The sequence below is a fragment of the Azolla caroliniana genome, unplaced genomic scaffold, assembly GCF_043228905.1.
Source record: "Azolla caroliniana isolate FFs.n. ecotype wild unplaced genomic scaffold, voAzoCaro1.0.p SCAF_1, whole genome shotgun sequence".
In the NCBI taxonomy this organism is placed as follows: Eukaryota; Viridiplantae; Streptophyta; class Polypodiopsida; order Salviniales; family Salviniaceae; genus Azolla; species Azolla caroliniana.
The window spans coordinates 15,406,634-15,427,736 of record NW_028230436.1 but is presented as its reverse complement, the minus strand read 5'-3'; the positions used below and the strand labels follow the sequence as shown (position 1 = coordinate 15,427,736).

The following is a 21,103-nucleotide window of genomic DNA, read 5'->3' as shown; positions in this document are numbered from 1 at the left end:
TGGGTATGGTAAGGGAACTAAGTCGGTGAAAGAAAGCCTCAAAGATACTTTGGTGTAGGCAATTCGCTAGACTTCCATTTATCCAAGATTCTTCCAAAAGATGCAAACTAATGATTAAGACTACCTAACCAGACAGATGTAATCTCACCCTGACCCAAGATATTGTTAGAAGTTAGAACATTATTAATGTAAGAAATAATAGTTTAGAATAATAGAGAATACTTTACCATACATCAAGAACCGTGAAGGCTCACTTGTAACCGTTTATTCCAAGAACCGTGAAGGTTCACACGAAACTGTTTTCCAAGATTGTATGAATAGGTTTGCAATCAGCCATGTCGAATTTCTTCAATATGTCTTCCAGCAACTTCTTTTGTGAAAGAGGGAGAGTACCTTCCATTCGATTCGGAGACACCTTGATGCCAAAGCAAAACTCCATTGGCCTTAAGTCTTTGATAGGGAACTTCTCTTTTAGTTGGGACTTGCGAGATGGTCTTCCTCATAGCACTAATTGAATTTGAAGCAATAGGGAGGTCATGAACATAGATCATCACCAACCATCGCATGTCAATACCGCTCGTTTTAGTGGTCCCCTATCATTACTTAGATATATATTATTGGTTTTGTTGTGGGCAACTTAGAAAATATCCGAGAACATTAGGATTTAAACAAAACTTGTAAGTTGGTATGTGACAAAAACGTGGATCACAATGATGTTACAGCATGTGTCACAAGTCTCGCATTGCATCATTCCTATCTCGATCATCGATTTCAAAATTGGACCTTGTTTGATTCCTACAAAATTTCCAATATTCCTCTATATGATTACTTCACTAGATTCCCTTGAAATATATATGAGCACATATGCATTTAAGGTTCCGGTTCCATAGCCAGATTAAGGCTGGCTGTAATATACATGGCGTTTAAACATATGGAGGGAATGAATGGGGAACATTCAAGTGTAACAATATTGTGCCCTGCCTGATTTGATTCATGGAAACGCAGTTTGGTTTCAATTTTAATTTTCCGAAATTTTAAAGATTGTTCTTTAAAATGTGAGAAAGGAATGATGTAATGGGAGACTTGTGACACATTTTGTAACATTGTTGTGAGCCACGTTGGTGTCACATACATGTTTTGTTTAAATCCCAAAATTGTCATATTTTTTTAGTTGCCCACACCAAAACCAAATAATATATATATCAAGTAATGAGAGCTTGCCGTCGTCGCCAACCCTAATTAATGGTGGTGATGCTCATTCTTTACTCGCATCGACACAAACAACACTCGTCTTGGTGATCCTAACTATAGTAGTGGCTTTGTTCATGTGAAGGAAATTTTTTTATGGTGTGAAATAAACTCCTACCACACCACAAGCAAACATTTTTTCGTGACACCTTGCACTGATGTTTCACAAAAACATTCCCACTAAGGATCTAAAGACGTTTGTGTGTGTCCCAGCTATAGAGATGTGTGTTTCAAGAAACAAAATCACAATATTTTTTTTCATTCAACTCTTGGATTTCACAAAGGGATGGAATAAGGATGCTATATTTATTCAACATTTCAATATACCTTGGATACTGTCTATTGGAGCTTGATAATTTTTGTTTTGTAATTTTCGGTCCAAATTCTTGTAACTCCCTACGATACACAAAATCCACCGATGAATGTGGGTATGGTGAGGGAAACTAAGTCGATGAATTTAAGTCTTAAAGTTAATTTGTTAGACTTCCATTTGTCCAAGATTCCTCCAAAAGATACACACTGTGTTAACAAAATATTGGTTCACCTAATGATTAAGACTACATAACCAAACAGGTGTAACTCTACCCAAGATATTATTGTTAGAACTTGTAACTCACTAGAACACACGAAATCCAGCGATGAATGTGGGTATGGTAAGGAAAAGTTAGTCGATGAATTAAACTCTCAAAGTTACTTTGTGTACTAAGCAAATTGTTAGACTTCCCTTTGTCCAAGATTCCACCAAATATGCACACTAAGTTAACACAATATTGGTTCACCTAATGATTAAGTCTAACTAACCAGACAAAGACAAGTGTAACTCTATCCATCAATAAGAATCATCATGTTAGGGTGCAGATAGTTTGCACAATATTCTCATCGGTGTTTGAATACGTTTGTAATCAGCTATGTCAAATTTCCTCAATATGTTCTTCCACTTCTTTTTTGAAAGAGTGAGAGTACCTTCCATTCAAATTCTACTAGTCCTAAGTCTTTGACTAGAAACTTCTCTTTTAGTTGGGAGATGGTCTTCCTCATAGTAGTAATTGAATTTCAAAAAATAGAGAGTTCCTCAACATGATCACCACAAACAATCGAACAAAACCACAAAAGTCTTTTCATTTCATTAGTGATGACACATTTGATGTTGGAGTAGTTAGGTCTCATATGGTGTGATTATTTTAGCTCCACTTGCTTCTAGGGGTTCCAAAGAAAAGGACAGAAGCCTTTCTTGTCACTTGTTGATCTCATCGTCATGAATAGTTGACATTGGCAATGGCTATAATATATATCCTTGTTTAATATAGAGGAAGCAAACACCCAAGGTACTCAATATCGTAGCCCTCTTAGATTTTTCAAGGGCATCTAGTGAAGTAATCGAATAGAGGAATATTGGAAACTTGGCGAGAAGAATGATGATAGAGTAGTCCTCTTAGATTTCAAGGGCATCGTCAACATCACAAATCTTCGCTGAGGAGAGTAGTCTCCAACATGGCCCTTAGACCCAAGTCAATATGCTTATTTTTTTATCGAAGCTACAACAATGGTAGCCGAACCAAGCGAGCGTCGGTTGAGAGACGGTTGAGAGCCGAACCAAGCCGAGGGATGGCCGAGAGTGAGAGCCGAACAACAGCCGAACTGGCGCAACCAAGGGATAGGTGGCCGAGAGAAGGCCGAGAAAGCGGCTGAAAAGTAGCGGCTAAGAGCTGAAGTCGGTCAAGGTATGACTGAGCGGAGGCTATGTTATGGCCAAGGGACGACTCTGCTGAGTGACGGCCGAGAGAGGTGGATAGCAACGGCTGAGAGTACGACACGGCAAAGACACGGCCACGAGAAGCCTAGAGTATGACACAACCGAAAAGCACGGCTGACAAGCCAAGATTCGACACAACATGGATGAGAGATGGCCAAGAAGCTAAGAAGCAAAGATTTGGCCCACCCACGGCCGAGAGACAGATTGCGACCGAACATATGCGACCGAGAGACAGTTGGCCGAGTGTCGAGTAAGACACAGCCAAGAGCCGACCAAGAGTCGGTCAAGATGTAGCCGTGCAACGGTCGAGAGATACTGCCGATCACGAACCAAGATGTGATGGAAGAGTATGTTAAAATTTTCTCAGACATAAATTACGAAATCAACTTAGACACAAATAGGAAATGAAAAGTAGCACACGATTTACGTGGAAACCCCTAATTTTAGGGAAAAACCACGCAACAAAAAACTCCTACTATAACAGAAGGCAAAATACAACTATAGAATGAAAGCACCTGATCTGGTCTGAATGTTCTCTGAAACCAAAATCTCAGATGAGCATTCCAAACCCTAACACGTAGATGACTTTCTAGTTTGAAACTTCCTTAGCTTCTTTGTTTTTAATCTCTCTTTTTTTCTGTTTCACACAACTTTCCTTCACCCTCTCAGCTTCTAAGATATAGCACTTGCACAACCACTACTGTGTTCTCTCTCAATCGTTCACTATATCCTTCACTCTTGCAACACACTCAGATATATATATCTCACGCACTCACTTACACTATATATATTTCCCCCCCTTTTTCTCATTGTTTTACTTCTAGTGAGTAATCCCACATGCAGACGCATTACTATGCCTGTTAGTATATATATATTAAGTCATTTCATACATATATATATGTGTGTGTGTGTGTGTGTGTTCGAACTCCTATTTGATTAAGTTCGAATTCGGCTTTCTCATCGAATTCGGTCAATCAACCCCCAATTCGGTTCTTCGGCAAACTGACTATTCTTTTTGCTCTCCGACCGATTTCGGCAAAGCCGACTCTCGGTTTGGCTTTTCGGCTGATTTCGATCATCTGTAACATTTCAGCTTCTCAGCCGGTTTCGACCAGCCGAGTCTCGAGTCGACTTTTCGGCCGACTCCCCCGCAAGGAGGGACGCCTTTACATAACAAACTCCCCCTTCACTCCTGGAGGGGGAGAGTCAACTAGACCAGTCTTTTGCCGACACGCAACAAGTTTTTCCATAGATAGGATTTTTGTAAGCATGTCTGATCCATTTTCGTCAGTGTGGATCTTCCCTAGAACAAACTCATTTTCTTCTACTCTTTCTCGCAACTAATGATACCTTCTTTGAATGTGCTTTGTACGAGAGTGGTAGGTAGCATTTTTAGCCAGATGGATAACACTTTGATTATCACAATGAAGTAAGTACTTCTCTGGCTTCATTCCTAGTTTGCTCAAGAACTCTCTCATCTAGATCAATTCTTTTTCAGCTTCCACTACAACCATATATTCAGCCTCGGTGGTTGACAAAGCCACAACCTTTTGCAATCTTGATTGCCAAGACACAGCTCCCCCTAAATAAGTCATTACATACCCTGATGTGGATCGGCTGGAATCTACATCACCCAACATATCAGAATCTGTGAAACCTTCTAGCATAGGTTTCCTAGAGCCATATCTAAGACATACACTCGAAGTTCCTTTGAGGTATCTGAGAATCCATTTTACGTCTGCCCAATGCTCCTTTCAAGGATTACTCATGTGGTGACTAATTGTCCCGACAGCAAATGCAATGTTCGGCCTTGTGCAAACCATAGCATACATAAGCCTACCAAGAGCAAAGGCATACGACACTCTCCTCATCTCTGCGTTATCTTTGTCAATTTTCGGACATTGACCTGAATTTAACTTACAGTCCACCGGCAATGGAGATCTAACCGATTTTGTATTGTACATGTTAAACATATTTCTCTTGTGACAGCCATAGCATGTTTTCAGTCTTCTCCCGGACTATATGCATTCCCAAAATCTGTTTTGTTGGTCCTAAGTATTTCATGGCAAACGATTTGCTCAATGCTTTCTTCAAGCTTGCAATCTTTTTAACATCTTGTCCAACAACCAACATATCATCCACATAGAGCAACAAAATAAGAAAATCACCTTCATTATATTTTTTCACAAATACACAATGATCGGCTTGTGTTTTGTGGAATCCATGTTCCAGTATGAAGGACTCGAGTTTTGTAAAAAGTAACGTGCAGAAGCAAGTATGAAGACTGAACAGAAGGAAGAACGCTCAGGTTTAATGGAGAGCTTGAGCTTACGCAGTATATGCGGGAGAGACAGAGAGAGTGAGAGTGAGAGAGAGGGAACACAAGAAGTATATTCAACACTCTATTTTCGACTCTATACATATGTGTGTTTAGTGAACACTTTTATACAAGTCCAAGAAGGACTGACAAAAGTACTGACAGTACTTCAATGCTCATTGAGAGCTCCTACACTAACTCCCAAACATATTCCTCACGGAATATCTTTCCTAACGGCCTCTCGGTTTACGCACCGATCCAGCCCTACCTACGCACCGGTCTGCGTACCGGTTTACGCACTCGGCCTAACCGATCGGTCCAACCGATCCGGTCCTCGGCTTCTTCAGCCGATCCGGCCGATGTTGAGCTTGTCTCTCAACAAATTTCTTATACCATTGTCGTGGAGCTTGCTTTAGACCATACAAGCTTTTCTTCAGCCTGCACACGAGGTTCTCTTTTCCTTTTACCTCAAAGCCCTCCGGTTGTTGCATATAGATTTCCTCTTCTAACTCACCATGCAAGAAAGCCGTTTTAACATCCAGCTATTCGATTTCAAGATTCATACTGGTAGCCATACTGAAAACAGTCTGAATAGAGGTCATCTTCACAACTGGAGCAAAAATCTCATCAAAATCAACACCCTTTTTCTATTGAAAGCCTTTTACGACAATGCGGGCCTTATACTTGGGTGTACTTCCGTCTCCACTAGTCTTTAATTTGTAGACCCATTTGTTTCTAAGTGCCTTATTACCATTAGGCAGCTCCATTAACTCATTAGTTAGGTTCTCATGCAAGGAATCCATTTCTTCTTACATGGCACTATACCATTTCTCCTTGTGTACATCGGTCATGGCCTCTCCATAGCATTCTGGTTCCCCTTCATCAATCAAGAGGATATATTCACTGGCTGGATATCGAGAGGAGGTCTTCCTTTGTCTTTGTGGATATCTTCTTCCTTCGATAATTGGCTCAGATTCGCTTTCTTCCAACAACTCATCTTCCAACTCAGATTCGTGTGCATTAGTCTGTTGTTGGGTGTCGACCAACTTGGATTCGACTTCATCAGCCGACTGTTGTTTGCCGACTGGTTGTGTGGGAGTGGGGTCGACTAGTATTGACTCCATAACAATAGTCGATTTGGAAGGCAAATCTGGTCTTTGTTGCTTCCAGTCTTCGATTGTCTTATCTTCCATGAATATGGCATCTCGACTTCTTATCACTTTCTTATCAAGGAGATCCCACATTCTGTACCCGAACTCGTCTTCCGAGTACCCCAAGAATATACAAGGTTTGGACTTGTTGTCCAGCTTTGACCTTTGATCTTTAGCAACATGTACATAAGCCAAGCATCCAAACACTAGACACATTCCTTCCTATCCACACCCTCTGTGGTACATTCCCCTTCAGGGGCACTGATGGAGAACTATTTATGAGATAAAAAGTCGTCAACATTGCTTCAACCCAATACGACTTTGGCAATTTTGCATGTGCCAAGATGCTTCTTACCCTTTCCATTATGGTCTGACTCATTCTTTCTGTTAGCCCATTTAGCTCAGGTGTATTCGGCACCGTATACTCAAGTTTGATGCCTTGAGTCTTGCAATACATCTCAAATTGGCCTCTATACTCACCACCATTATTTGTTTGGACAACCTTCATATTCTGTCTAGATTCTCTTTCCACCCTTACATGAAACTCTTTAAAGACTGACAATAGTTGGTCTTTAGACAACAACACATAAGCGCACACCTTCCTACTGAAGTCATCAATAAATGTGGCAAAATATTGTCCTCCACAATGTGATGCGGCATCCACATAGCACACATCTATGTGAATGAGCTCTAAAGCATTCTCTCTTCTCATCGGAGGTCTGTAGTGAAAGGTTGTCCTATTCTGCTTTCCAGCCAAGCAGTCCACACACTTTTCCAAGTGTATTCCTTTCACCTCGGGCAGAAAATCTTTTTCCACAAGAATATGCATTCCCCTTTCGCTCATGTGTCCGAGCCTTTTATGCCACAACTCACCATCTGAACCAGCCACTACATTTGCTTCATCTCGGCACAACTTCGCATGCATTACATACAATGTGTTCTGTTTTTGGGCTTTAGCCACGATCAGGCTCCCTTTACAGAACTTCCATGTACCATTTCGAAAGCCACCATTGTAGCCTTCATCATCTAGTTGTCCAACCGATATCAGATTCAGTGTAACATCCGGAACATGGCGTACATCCTTCAACATTAACCTGCAGCCAGTAGATGTTAGCAAGCACATAGTTCCTATGCCCACAATCTTGCATTCACCGTTATTTCCCATCCTTACATAGCCATAGTCACCCGTTGTGTAAGATGAGAAGCATTCACTTTTGGGAGTTAGGTGAAATGATGCACCGGAATCTACTACCCATGAACTCTCAGCACTTGCAAGATTCACACTACCTTGTTCACATATGAATAACATCTCTTCTTCACTAGTTGCAATGGTTGAGGTATTTTTATCATCAGAAATTTTTTTGGGTTCGATCTCATCAACCATGCCTTTGTCCTTCCTAAGGTGTCGACAATTCTTTTGGAAGTGACCAGGCTTCTCACAATAGAAGCATGTAGGTCTTCCTCTATATTTCGACCTTGCATAAAGTCTATCTCCATTTTCTAGACTTTTATGTTCTCTTCTTCCTCTATTAAGTTCTTGGGTCATGTTGTTGTGAAGATTCTGGGCCACAGTGAGAAACTGAGAGATATTGAAGGAATCGGCGCGCTGCAGCACATGCACGCACCCTTGTACAAAATTAGCATAGGAGTTAGGGGTGCCTTTATGGCGCCGAATGGCAATAAAGTCGGGACAGAAGGATCCCATGTAAATCGAGATTTATCCCACATAGTCACATGACCTCACCTTGTTCTATAAAAGGGAGAGCGCGCCCCTTGTAAAGGGATTCCTCGTTTTGGAGGTTCCAAGGTTCCCACCCGTTGGGTTCCAAACCGTTTTGTTTCCCCATTTCTTTTAGGGTTCCCCTCTGAGGGTTACATTTTCTTGTAACATAATAGTAGTTTGTTCTTTCTTCTATTTCATTGTGTTTCTGTTTCATTCTGTCTCTGCTTCGAGTGCTCTTGTTTCTGCTAGGGGTGTCGATTATCTCTGTTTCTGTTAGGGCTCTCCTATATGTGTGTGTAGGAGGTTGTGTTCGGTCGTGATGGGCAACACGTGAACTGTCTTCGTCTTTCTTGAGTGTTCCATGCTTGCACCAAGCACATAGAAGTACACTATCACTTTGTGCGGTGAGATCGAACTATGGTATGTTCGAACCGATCGACAGGTTGCCGATATTTTCACCAAGGCTCTCGGAATGGACAAGTTGCAACACTTCTCGGAGATGCTTAAGATTCAACACCTCAACATGCCGCACTTGAGGGGGAGAGCAACATTGAGGAGCAACAACTGTGATGATTCGCCGAAAGAAGAACGAACCAAAGGGAAGCGGGAAGTCAGAGAAGAAGACGAATCAGAGACAGCCGGTTCAAGTAATGGAAATGGCGAGAAGAAGGATGACGTAGGCCTAAGGAGCCGACAATCCAACCGAAGAAGTCAAAGAGCGCGGGACCAGACGGGTCGAGGAACGCGTTGTCGTGATGTAACACAACATTCGGACAGAGGAAGGAACCGGCAAAGAAGTCCACCAAGGAGAGAAAAGTCCAAAGCCAGATCGAAGTCCAGAGGTAAGCTAGTGTGCTTTTACTATGGTAAACCTGGACACTTCCAGAAGGATTGTCAACACATGAGAAAAGACAAGGGTGTTGGAAACAATGTCTAACCCAGGAAGATTCCTGATGAGAAGAACACTTCTGCCATTGCCACAAGCAATGAAGAAATGTTGTTCATCTATGAACAGACAAGTGCAAATCTTGCAAGTGAAGAATGCACTTGAGTGATCGATTCTGAGGCATCGTTCCACATAACTCCGTCGAGAGAGTATTTCTCAACTTACATAGCCGGAGATCACGGTTATGTGAAAATGGGTGATAATGGAGAGTGCAAGATAGCCGAAGTCGGAAGTGTCTGCTTGACGACGTTAACAGGGTGTTCACTGACTCTGACGGATGTTCGACACGTCCCCGATATCAGATTGAATCTGATATCGACTAGAAGGTTAGATGACGAAGGCTATAGTGGTAGCTTTCGGAATGGCAAGTGGAAGTTCTACCAAGGAAATCTTATAGTGGCCCGAGCATAGAAAGAAGCCACATTATATATGATGCATGCCCGACTGTGCAAATCGGAAGTAAATGTGGTAGTCAACTCGGCAAGAGAGATATGGCATAAGAGGCTAGGCCACATGAGTGAGAAAGGAATGCACCTGCTAGCCGACCAAAAGCTTCTACCAGAAGTCAAGGGAGTGCACCTGGAGAACTGCATCGAATGCTTAGTCAGAAAGCAGAATAGATCAGCATTCCACACAACACCACCAAGAAGAAGAGAGGATGCATTGGAACTGGTACACACGGATGTGTCCTATGTAGATGCTCCATCGCATCGAGGTGGACAATACTTTGTGACATTTATTGACGACTATAGTTGGAAGACGTGGGCCTTTGTACTGAAGTGAAAGGATCAAATATTGTCAGTTTTCAAGGAGTTCCAGGCTAGAACTGAATGAGAGTCGGGTCGGAAATTAAAGGTTGTTCGAACCGACAACGGTGGCGAGTATAGAGGACAATTCGAGGAATACTGCAAGTGCCAAGGTATTCAGATCGAATACACATTGCCGAAGACCCCAGAATTGAACGGGCTTGCAAAGAGGATGAATCGAACAATCATGGAGAGGGTAAGGAGCATGCTCTCTCATGTGAAATTGCCGAAATCCTATTGGGCCGAGGAGATGTACACAATTGTTTATCTTATCAACAGGTCTCCCTCAGTACCATTAAAGGGTGTTGTCCCACAGAGAGTATGGACTGGGAAGGATGTCTCCTACCAACACTTGAGGGTGTTTGGATGTTTGGGATATATGCATGTACCGAAGGATCAGAGGTCAAAGCTCAATAGTAAGTCGAAAGCATGCATATTCATGGGATACTCGGAAGATGAGTTTGGCTATAGGTTATGGGACCTAGTCGACAAGAAGGTAGTGAGAAGTCAGGACATAGTCTTTCTTTAAGATAAGACAATTGAAGATTGGAAGCAACAAAAGTCAGATATGACTCCCCAGTCAACCCCGACTATCATCAATCTAAGGTCAAGTGAACCGACAACTTCGGCTATTCGGAGACAGCCAGTCGGCACAACTGAATCCGAGTCGGTCGACTCGGAGAGACCAACTGACTATGAGTCAGAGTCGGCAGAGCTGCTAAGGTCAATTGAAGAGTATGAGTTGGAGTTACCCAACTTAGAGATGTTGATTGACGTGCAGGAGCCCGAGTGGAGGGAAGAGTTGGCAGAGACATCTGAAAGAGAGCCAACAACGAATGGAAGGAGATACCCACTCAAAGAAAGGAAAGCACCGACAACATATGCCAGTCAATACATCCTCTTGACTGATGAAGGTGAACCAGAGTGCTATGAAAAAGCCATTGCCGACAAGCATAGAGAGAAATGTCTAAGCACAATGCAAGATGAGATGGAATCCTTGCACAAGAATTACACCTACAACCTGGTAGAGCTGTTGAAGGGTAAGAGAGCACTCAAGAACAAGTGGGTCTACAAGGTGAAGACTGGTGTTACGGGCATGACCATATAATATCCCGTGCTGAGAATTTACCTTAGGATTCTATACATGTGGATAAGTGTGAGAGTTAAACGAGAGTGTAAAGAAGGGGAGGATTAATTTTAATCCTCGGGATTGAGACAACCCATTAGGCCAAGTGTGAACTTGCCTAGGGGCCTTGGGTATCGTTATAAATAAGAGGCCTAGCTACCCTCATTTCACCATTATTTCACCATCTTTTGACTATGTCGAGACTTTGTTTCGTGGTGGTTCAACTCTTGCAGCGAGCGCGCCAGCACCAGGTACGACTCGACGCCACGACGGTGGTATGGGATGCCAATCGAGGCTCCAGTCCGTCTCGATCCCTTCACTCGGGGTTGGTTGGGTGGATCGGCACTCTTCTTTCTCTCTCTCCTTTTTGTCTATCTTATCTTGGTGGCCGTCCTCACATTTTTGTGAGAATGGCGTTGTCACCATCCCTTTTTCAACAAATTTTTATTGTTGACATCCCTGTTGGTGACTTCAATTTTGTTACGTAATGAAACAATCTTAGCCGCAATGGTGTTAAGAACGTAGGGCTTGACCCACTTGATGTGAGTTCGCTCTTATGACACACATATCCAACATCCCTCCCTCATTACATGGATACGATGCCACCATGAGATCATTCTTATGAAAGGCATTCGTAATGACATAACCATGTGATGGGCCACATGGGCCTACTACGAAAAGAGGGCTCATTTGGCTTGACCATTAGGTTGCACTTTGGCATATGCCATCATAATTACGAGACTTGAGGTTAGGTAATGTACCAACAAAGTTTGTGGTAAACGAAGGGTAAATAAGGACTCTTAACATATATGTTTCTTTTAAAACAACATATATGGGCAAATGCCTCGTATATCTCTTATATGCATTAAATATTAAACATTGAAGAAGAGCAACCTATTTGGTTGGCTCAAGTGTTTAATGCATTTGTTCTCAAGGTCTCGAGTTCAAATATGACCAAGATCATACAACATCATTGATACATATGACTGTAACACATGTTTAGACTTGAGGTCTAAGTCCACCTCGGGGTCCTCGTAATAGGACTTAAAGAGCCAAAACCACATATGTGGGCACCGAAACATAGTTTATTGTTAACATTTTTTTCGTGTATAAACTATTCATGATGCGAACATACATGGTTCAACCTCGGGGAGCTGCCATGAAAAAATCGATATAGAGATCAGGGAAAGACATTAATTTGTCACCCCCATGGTTTTTAAAACACCTTTGTGTTACCATAGTAACCTGATCTTCAACCTCATCTCATACGTTTAGAGGGGTATTGACGTGAGATCATGATATCGATTAATGTTTGCCCATGATATGTTTACATTACGACATGATGTTATGACTATTTGTTTGAACTTATCCTATTTCTTTGCCAGAAATAATCATTCAATGTCATCCGCTCAAGCGGAAGGAACTCAAGGAAATCCTCCTAAACAAATGTCCATTGAGATGTATTTTTCACAAATAACCCAATACCTTAGTTTCACCGCTCAAAAGATGACCGAACTTCGGCAATCTCAAAGTACTCTCGAGGCACGTGTCATTAGTTTACAACGTGAGACTAATAGACCTGATGAGCGACAGGGTGAACCATCGTTTGTCGTTAAGCTATTTACGGGAGAAAAAAAAGGAAAGAACCGAAGAAGCAATTTGCATGTGGTTGGGCCGATGGGAGTCTCATTTTGAGCTCTATCCCACGCTAGATAGTACGAAGATTGTATATGTCGGCCGAGAACTAGGGGGTAAGGCCGCCGCCTGGTGGCGTGGGCTCAGAACTTTGGGGAAATTGCCCGATACCTGGACAGATTTTGTCACTGTTTTTAAGGGCCAATTTCTGCAACCTCCCTCTCGGACCGAGGTAGCACAAGCTTTAATGAACCTCTTTAGCAGGAAGTTTTCCTCGCTAGAAGACTATGTTCACCATGCTAGAACCCAAATCCAAAAATTGGGTCTAGAGGGGGACAACTGGTTAATAGCTTGTTTTTTTAATGGCATCCCCAATTCGGACTATCGCTGGATAGTGCACGATAAGGATCCAAAATCCTTCGAAGATGCCGTTGAAATAGTTCTTCGCTATCAACGCACTTAGAAGGACCACAACGAACCCAACGAAGCGCCCGGGTCTAAGCAATTACAATTCGCTGGGAAACACAAGACACCCAACGAATTCATGGATCGCAATTGTAAGCGACAACATCCTTTTTGCGTATTCTGCAAAAAGAAGGGTCATACAAAAGAGCAATGTGGAAAGCTCCAACAGAAAGAGCATGACAGCAAAGCTAAAGCTGCAGACCATAAAGGTTAGTGTCATAAAATGTGAATATCAAGGTTTGAACTTGTAACCTTCAAACAATGGTCTTACACTTTAACCATTGTACCAACTCATTTTAATTAATAAATATATTTTCATATTATTATTATTCAAGAACTATAGAGCACTAGACACATTAGATGACCGCCAAATGGCATGCACCCTGTACGCCAAGTGGTGCACAACATGTATGCCAAATGGTGATCATGCACATTCTGAGGTATAAGTCGAAGATCTGCTTAGTGTTGAACCATTCCGGTTTAACACCAGTCTTCAGTAACCTTGTAATCTCGATTTCCGATAATAGGATTTCTTGTATTTTTGTCTTGTAAACATCTTCTCATTTGTTATTATCTTCTTTTCTTCCAAATCGACCTCGTCTTTGAAGCTTGGGTCGCGACAGTTTGAACCAGAATGCCACTTTTTCTTTCTTGAATATCTAGTGAAGTTTTTCCGTCACAATGGAGACCGTCAGTAGACAAGAGTATATGTGTATTCTCTCAGAACTTGACCTCCTAACAACAAAATTTGTTGCATTGGAACAAGAGAATCATAAACTTCTTGGCGACTTGCAACAAGTGAGTGAACTGAAAAGGCACAACAACATGAGGAACTCTCAAAATGTATCCAACAACTTGAAGCTATTGTGTTATCTCTTCGACAACAAGCTTCAACCTCTCAAAGTTTGTTGAAAGAACCCAAAATTATTTTACCAACAAAATTTGATGGTACAAGGTCTCAATTCCGAGGATTCTTAAATGAGGTACGCCTTATAATTCATATGCATCCCAACCAATATCCAACTGACGCAACTCGAGTGGGGTTAGTTGGAACACTATTGACAGGAACCGCAAAAGCATGGTTTGCACCATTGCTAGAGAAGAAATCCTCAATACTAGAAAACTTTGATACCTTTATCAATGAATTCCAAGCTAGTTTTGGTGATACTGATAGTGTAAGAACAACAATAAACAAGATTCATAGGTTGTGCCAAGGAGATCGGCCAGCCTCAGCTTACGCAGCTAATTTTCGTCTTCTTGCTTGTGATATCCCTTGGGATGAAGCAGTGATGATGGACTTGTTTCGGCACGGTTTGCGTAATGATGTTAAAGACTTGCTCTTAACATTTCATGATGAACCCAAATCACTAACAAAAGCTATTAGCCACGTAGTTCAATGTGACAATCGTTCGTTCGAAAGACGTTCTGAGCGCCAACAAATGTCGACACGCCTTAGATTTGAGCAAACATATGCTTTAATATTAGCCTCACCACCTTTAGGACCAATGCAAGTTCCTAATCCTAATTCTTTTAATGGACCTACTCCAATGGAGATTGATGCAGCATATCATCGAGGTCCTTTGTCCGAAGCCGAGAAACAATGACGTCGAGCAAATCGACTTTGCCTATATTGTCGTGGTCCAAGACATATATCATTACATTGTCCACATCGACCAAACAGACAATTAAATCAAGTAAGTGCTATTGAGAATTTTGATTCATGTTCTCCGGTCAAAGCCAATAAACCAAGAACTCTTGTCAACAACCCTCAGTCCAATAGTTTTGATGTTCTAAGCCAACTAGATGAGTTGTTAAATGAGTAAGTCCAGCCAAAATCGGAGCCATTTGGTTGGACCAACCAAAGCATATAGAACTTGTTCCGAGCTTAGGTTCCATTTCATTGAACCGAGTCAGTGAAGTTTTCACGGCGCAAGTTCAACTCAGCACATCAAGATGTCATCAAGTTCTTGCATCTGCGCTCTTGGATTCATGAGCCAACTCATGTTTCATGGATCGGGATTTTGCCACAACACAAGAAATTCTACTCTATAAGCTTCCTCATCCAGCATCAGTAGCAGTAATTGATGGACGTTCTATTGCATCAGGAGATATTACTGAAGAATCAGAGCGTATTCATGTAGTTCTTAGTAATTTAGCTACTGTAATATCTTTTAATATCAAAGCAGTCCCGAACATCCAATTGTTCTTGGGTTGTCGTGGTTTGAACTTCATAATCCAAAGATTGATTGGAAGAAGAGGGAAATCATAGACTCACGAGACAACACTTTAAGGCTCATCACCACATCAACCTCAAAGCTAACACCAAGACATAAATCAACTATCTCTCTCAAAAGATTACATAAAGAAGCTACAATAGAAGATATGTTTGTGTTTGTAGTGGTCATAACCCCATTCTGAAACCCACAAGATTCAGAGGTCCATTTGCCATCAAAGTATCAAGAATTTTCCGATGTGTTAGATAAGGTAAAGGCCACAACACTTCCTGATCATCGCCCATATGATTGTCCCATTGATTTGCATGCTGAGAAGGAACCACCATGGGGACCAATTTATAACCTTTCGCCGTCATAATTCAAAGTTCTATATTGATGAGAATGTTGCAAATGGCTTTATTTGACATTCACGATCTCCTGCTGGTGCTTCTACTTTTTTTGTTAAGAAGAAAGATGGCTCTTTATGTTTGGTCGTAGACTATCGAGACTTGAACAAGGTTATGATTCGAAATCGATATGCTCTACCATTGATTCCAAATCTTTTGGAACGTCTCAATGGGGCCAAATACTTCACAAGGCTAGACTTATGAGGAGCTTACAACCTTGTTCATATTCGACCTGGTGATGAATGGAAAACTGCTTTTCGCACACGATATGATCACTTCGAGTACACAGTAATGCCATTTGGGCTTACAAATGTTCCAGCAGTTTTCCAACATATGGCAAATGATATCTTTGAAGATTTCCTCGATATCTTCACGATAATTTACTTGGATGACATACTAATCTACTCAAAGACACAAGAGGAGCATAATAATCATGTTCGACAAGTTCTACAATGATTACGGGAATTTGGTCCTTATGCCAAACTAGAGAAGTGTTGCTTTGACCGCAATCAAGTCGAGTTTCTAGGGTATATTGTCTCTCTAGAAGGTATTTTTATGGATCCAAAGAAAGTACAAAAAATTCTAGATTGGAAGGCACTAGGCCCAGTTCGTGATCTGCAATGTTTCTTGGGATTTGCGAATTTCTACCACAAGTTCATCAAGATTTACTCAAAAGTTGTTTTGCCCCCATGGAACTAACACAGAAGAACCGACCATTTGTATGGACATCAAATGCAGCTGATGCATTTGATAGCTTGAAGCAAGCATTTACATCTACTCCCATTTTGGTTCAGGTTGACCTTAAAAAGCCGTTTATCATAGAAGCAGATGCATCTGATTTTGCACTAGGAAGTGTTCTATCGGAAGCAGCGGATGATGAGAAATTACATCCAGTTGCATTTCATTCAAGAAAGTTTGAACCTGCAGAAATCAATTATGAAATCCATGACAAAGAATTGTTGGCAATTGTTGACTCTTTCGAACAATGGCGTCACTTCCTGGAAGGTTCTCCCCACCAAATTATTGTTTACAACGATCATAAAAACCTCACATACTTTCAAAATGCTCGAGTTCTAAATCGACGACAAGCTCAGTGGGCACAATTTCTAACACGGTTCCACTTTGTGATAACATATCGACCACGAACACAACAAGGTAAAGTTGATGCCTTATCAATACGCTCTTATTTTGCACCAAAACCAGGGGACCCAACTTACTACAATCAAGAACAAGTCCTTTTGAGCCCTAGCTGTCTACGATTAATGGTGACAAATGTTGCTGAGATAACTTTGGATTCAAAATTTCTCGATTCTATTCGCTCGAGCATTGGTTCAGATGATTTTGCACAAGATATTTTAGACCACATTGTTCCAGATCGTGCTTCTTGTTCACGCTCCAAGTTTTCTCGCATGGATTATGGGAACTTCAGTTGGCATGATGGGTTTCTTTTTCGAAACAACCGTACATATATTCCCAATGAACCTTTTTGACTTGAAGTCTTGCATCACTGCCATGATTCACCATTAGCTGGACATTTCAGAGTTTTGAAAACATTGGAGCTAGTTACCCGAAACTATTGGTGGCCTTAGGTTCGTCAATTTGTCATAGACTATGTTTCTACTTGTGATTTATGTTGTCAATCAAAGATGCCTCGACATCGGCCATATGGTTTGTTGCACCCATTGCCCATTCCAGATGGTCCGTGGAAATCCATTTCTATCGATTTCATCACAAATCTCCCATCTTCCCAAGGCTATGATGCAATTCTTACACTGGTGGATCGCTTTACGAAAATGGCACATTTTCTTCCATGTAGAAAAACTTTTACTAGTCAAGATTGACAAGTCTTGTTATGCGAGAAGTTTTCAAGCACCATGGCCTTCCAGATGAAATCATTAGTGATCGTGGACCACAATTTATTGCAAAGTTTTGGACACACTTACTTGAGATCCTTGGAATTTGTCATAAACTATCTTCAAGCTACCATCCTCAAACCGATGGTCAAACGGAACGCACAAATCAAACATTAGAACAATATCTCCATTTCTTTATCAACTATCAACAAGATGATTGGATGTATTTCTTACATATGGATTTGCTTAAAATAATTCAATCCATTCTTCTACGAGATTCACTCCGTTCTTTGCAAACACAAGATATCATCCTCGATAGATGATACTCAAATGTCCAAAAGTCTCAAACAATCCCACGGTCAAAGATCGTTTAGAAAAACTCAAAGAAATTCAAACCAACCTTTCTCATAATTTGCTTCATGCTCAAGCCAAGTACAAGAAGGTGGCGGATAAACATCGCTTAGATTCTTCACTTGAAGACCCTAAGTTTAAAGTAGGTGATCGTGTCTGGTTATTGTGTCGTAATGTGAAAACTACTCGACCATGTGCCAAATTGGATTTCCAACGTCTAGGTCCATTTGTAATATCTCATCAAGTCAACGATGCTACATTTCGTCTGGACCTGCCTTCCCATATGCATCTTCATCCAGTATTTCATGTTTCATTATTAGAACCATGGACATCAAGTTCTATTCCAAATCGGGTTATCCCACCACCATCTCCGGTTCAACTTGCTAAAGGACCTGAATATGAAGTAGAAGCTATTTTGGACTCTAAGGTCATCCACAATAAGTTATATTATCTAGTAGATTGGCTTGGATACATGCCTGTGGATCGGACATGGGAACCTGCAACGAACATCACTAATGCCTCTGAACTTATACAAGAGTTTCATCTTCGTTATCCCCATAAACCAAAACCTAGTTCATGCATTGCGACTAATGGAACTCATCGTCAAACGAGGGGATGATGTCACAAAATGTGAATATCAAAGTTTGAACTTGTGACCTTCAAACAATGGTCTTACACTTTAATCATTGCACCAACTCATTTTAATTAATAAATACATTTTCATATTATTATTATTCAAGAACTATAGAGCACTAGACACATTAGATGACCGCCAAATGGCATGCACCCTGTACGCCAAGTGGTGCACAACATGAATGCCAAATGGTGATCACGCACATTCTGATGTACAGTATATAAGTCGAAGATCTGCTTAGTGTTGAACCATTCTGGTTCAATACTAGTGCTCAGCAACCTTGTAATCTCAGTTTCCGGTAATAGAAATTCTTGTATTTTTGTCTTGTAAACGTCTTCTCATTTGTTATTATCTTCTTTTCTTCCAAATCGACCTCGTCTTCGAAGCTTGGGTCATGACAGTCAGATTCTTAATGTCCTTCAAGTCTATACACATCATTTAAGTAATTGTCAATGTTCTTTCCCTCCTTATGTATTGGGTCCCAATGATTTACTACGTTGTCAAGAAAATCCTCGCGGATGCGTAGAAGTTGGGCAGGACCACGGGGGTCTTGTACCAAGGAATCAAGAAGTGAGGAGGAAGAGTATGTGGTTTACGTAAGCCCTGAGACCGTGAAACAAGAGAGAGAGTGTAAGAGGATCGCATGTAGACACAGGCGCAAACAGAGATGTTGAGAACAACTTGAGTTAGGTAGATAAGTTTATATTAATCAAAACATGCGCGTAGCGCTGTGGGGAATTACAACTGGATCAGTGTTGATGATAGAGCGTAGAGCTGGTAGTAGGCACGCAGAAGGTTGATCCCCCGGTCGGGAGCACTCGGGCGTCTGACGCGAGCAGGGGAAGCGCATTCCGGTGATACCTCGTACAACTCGTCGTCCCTTCTTCTCGTTGTTTCTTTTCACCTCTCTAGATCACATCCCCCAAAACAGTCAAAGGTCACCCCTTTTATAGCACAAGGAGCAACCGTTACAGAGCATTCATGACCTGTCGCTTTCCCTTCCTATATTCTTCCCCCTTATTCGCTCTCCTCGTAACTCTCCCTACTTACGCGATGTCTAAATCTCTATTAATGCTTTAACTACCTAGTACACCTCCTTCTACCTATGCCCAACACTTATACTATTTAATTCACTAGGGGTGTGCACTCATGCACCCCAGTGTTCCTGAGCGTTTCACATTGTTTCCACCTATGGCCCGGAATCTTCACGACATCCCCCCCCACTAAACCGCACATACTCCGTTATGTGTCAAGTAGCAAATTTAGTGAGGGATTCCGGGCCATCTACTACTCGTCCTCCCCTTCTGAACTGGAACTTTCTGCTCCTGGGTCCGGTTTCGCCTCATTCCGCCTCTTGAAGGCCTTTATCTGCTTCCCAGACACCGGAGTTGTCATTCGGGTCCCGTCGAGCTTCGCGAGATGATACGTCATGTTATCGTTGACTCTAATTACCACGTATGGCCTGAACCATCACTTCGCGAACTTACGCGTAGACCTATGCTGGTTGTCGAGGTTGTTATCGTAGACTAACACCCAATGGCCTTCCTCGATCTTCCTCCTCTCATTTTCAGATTCCTTTGTCGCCCTTCTTCACGTCGTGTTCACCAAAGATGTCGAGAAAATTCTCGCGAATGCGTAGAAGTTGGGCAGGACCACGAGGGTCTTGTACCAAGGAATCAAGAAGTGAGGAGGAAGAGTATGTGGTTTACGTAAGCCCTGAGACTGCGGTTAAACAGAGAAGGTTAGCGAAACGAGAGAGAGAGTGTAAGAGGATCACGTGTAGACATAGGCGCAAACAAATATGTTGAGAACAACTTGAGTTAGGTAGATAAGTTTCTATTAATCAAAACATACGCGTAGCTCTGTGGGGAATTACAACCGGATTAGTGCTGGTAATAGAGCGTAGAGCTCTGTAGTAGTTAGATGCAACGGTACGTAGGCACGCAGAAGGTCGATCTCCCAGTCAGGAGCACTCGCGCGTTTGACGTGAGCAGGGGAAGCGCCTTCCGGTGATACCTCGTAGGACTCGTCGTCCCTTCTTCTCATTGTTTCTTTTCTCCTCTCTAGATCACATCCCCCAAAACAGTCAAAGGTTGCCCCTTTTATAGCACAAGGAGCGACCGTTACAGAGCATTCATGACCTGTCGCTTTCCCTTCCTAGATTCTTCCCCCTGATTCGTTCTCCTCGTAACTCTCCCTACTTACGCGATGTCTAAATCCCTATTAATGCTTTAACTACCTAGTACACCTCCTTCTACCTATGCCCAACACTTACACTATTTAATTCACTAGGGTTGTGCACTCGTGCACCCCAGTGTTCCTAAGCATTTCACATTGTTTCCACCTATGACCTGGAATCTTCACGACAACGTGCAAACGGGTATATCAACGGATCTCCCATACAATTTTTGTTTGATTCGGGAAGCTCACACAACTTTGTGAATGATCGTTTGGTTTACATATGGGGAATCCAAC

At 41.9% G+C, this 21,103-nt stretch overlaps 1 protein-coding gene across 1 annotated transcript; it reads left to right on the top strand.

Annotated features, from left to right (window-relative positions):
• Positions 1-17,962: 17,962 nt before the first annotated feature.
• Positions 17,963-18,613, top strand: LOC147869084 (uncharacterized). The gene has a single exon (XM_087315949.1). The coding sequence runs from the start codon at positions 17,963-17,965 to the stop codon at positions 18,611-18,613; it is 651 nt and encodes a 216-aa protein (XP_087172075.1).
• Positions 18,614-21,103: the final 2,490 nt, after the last annotated feature.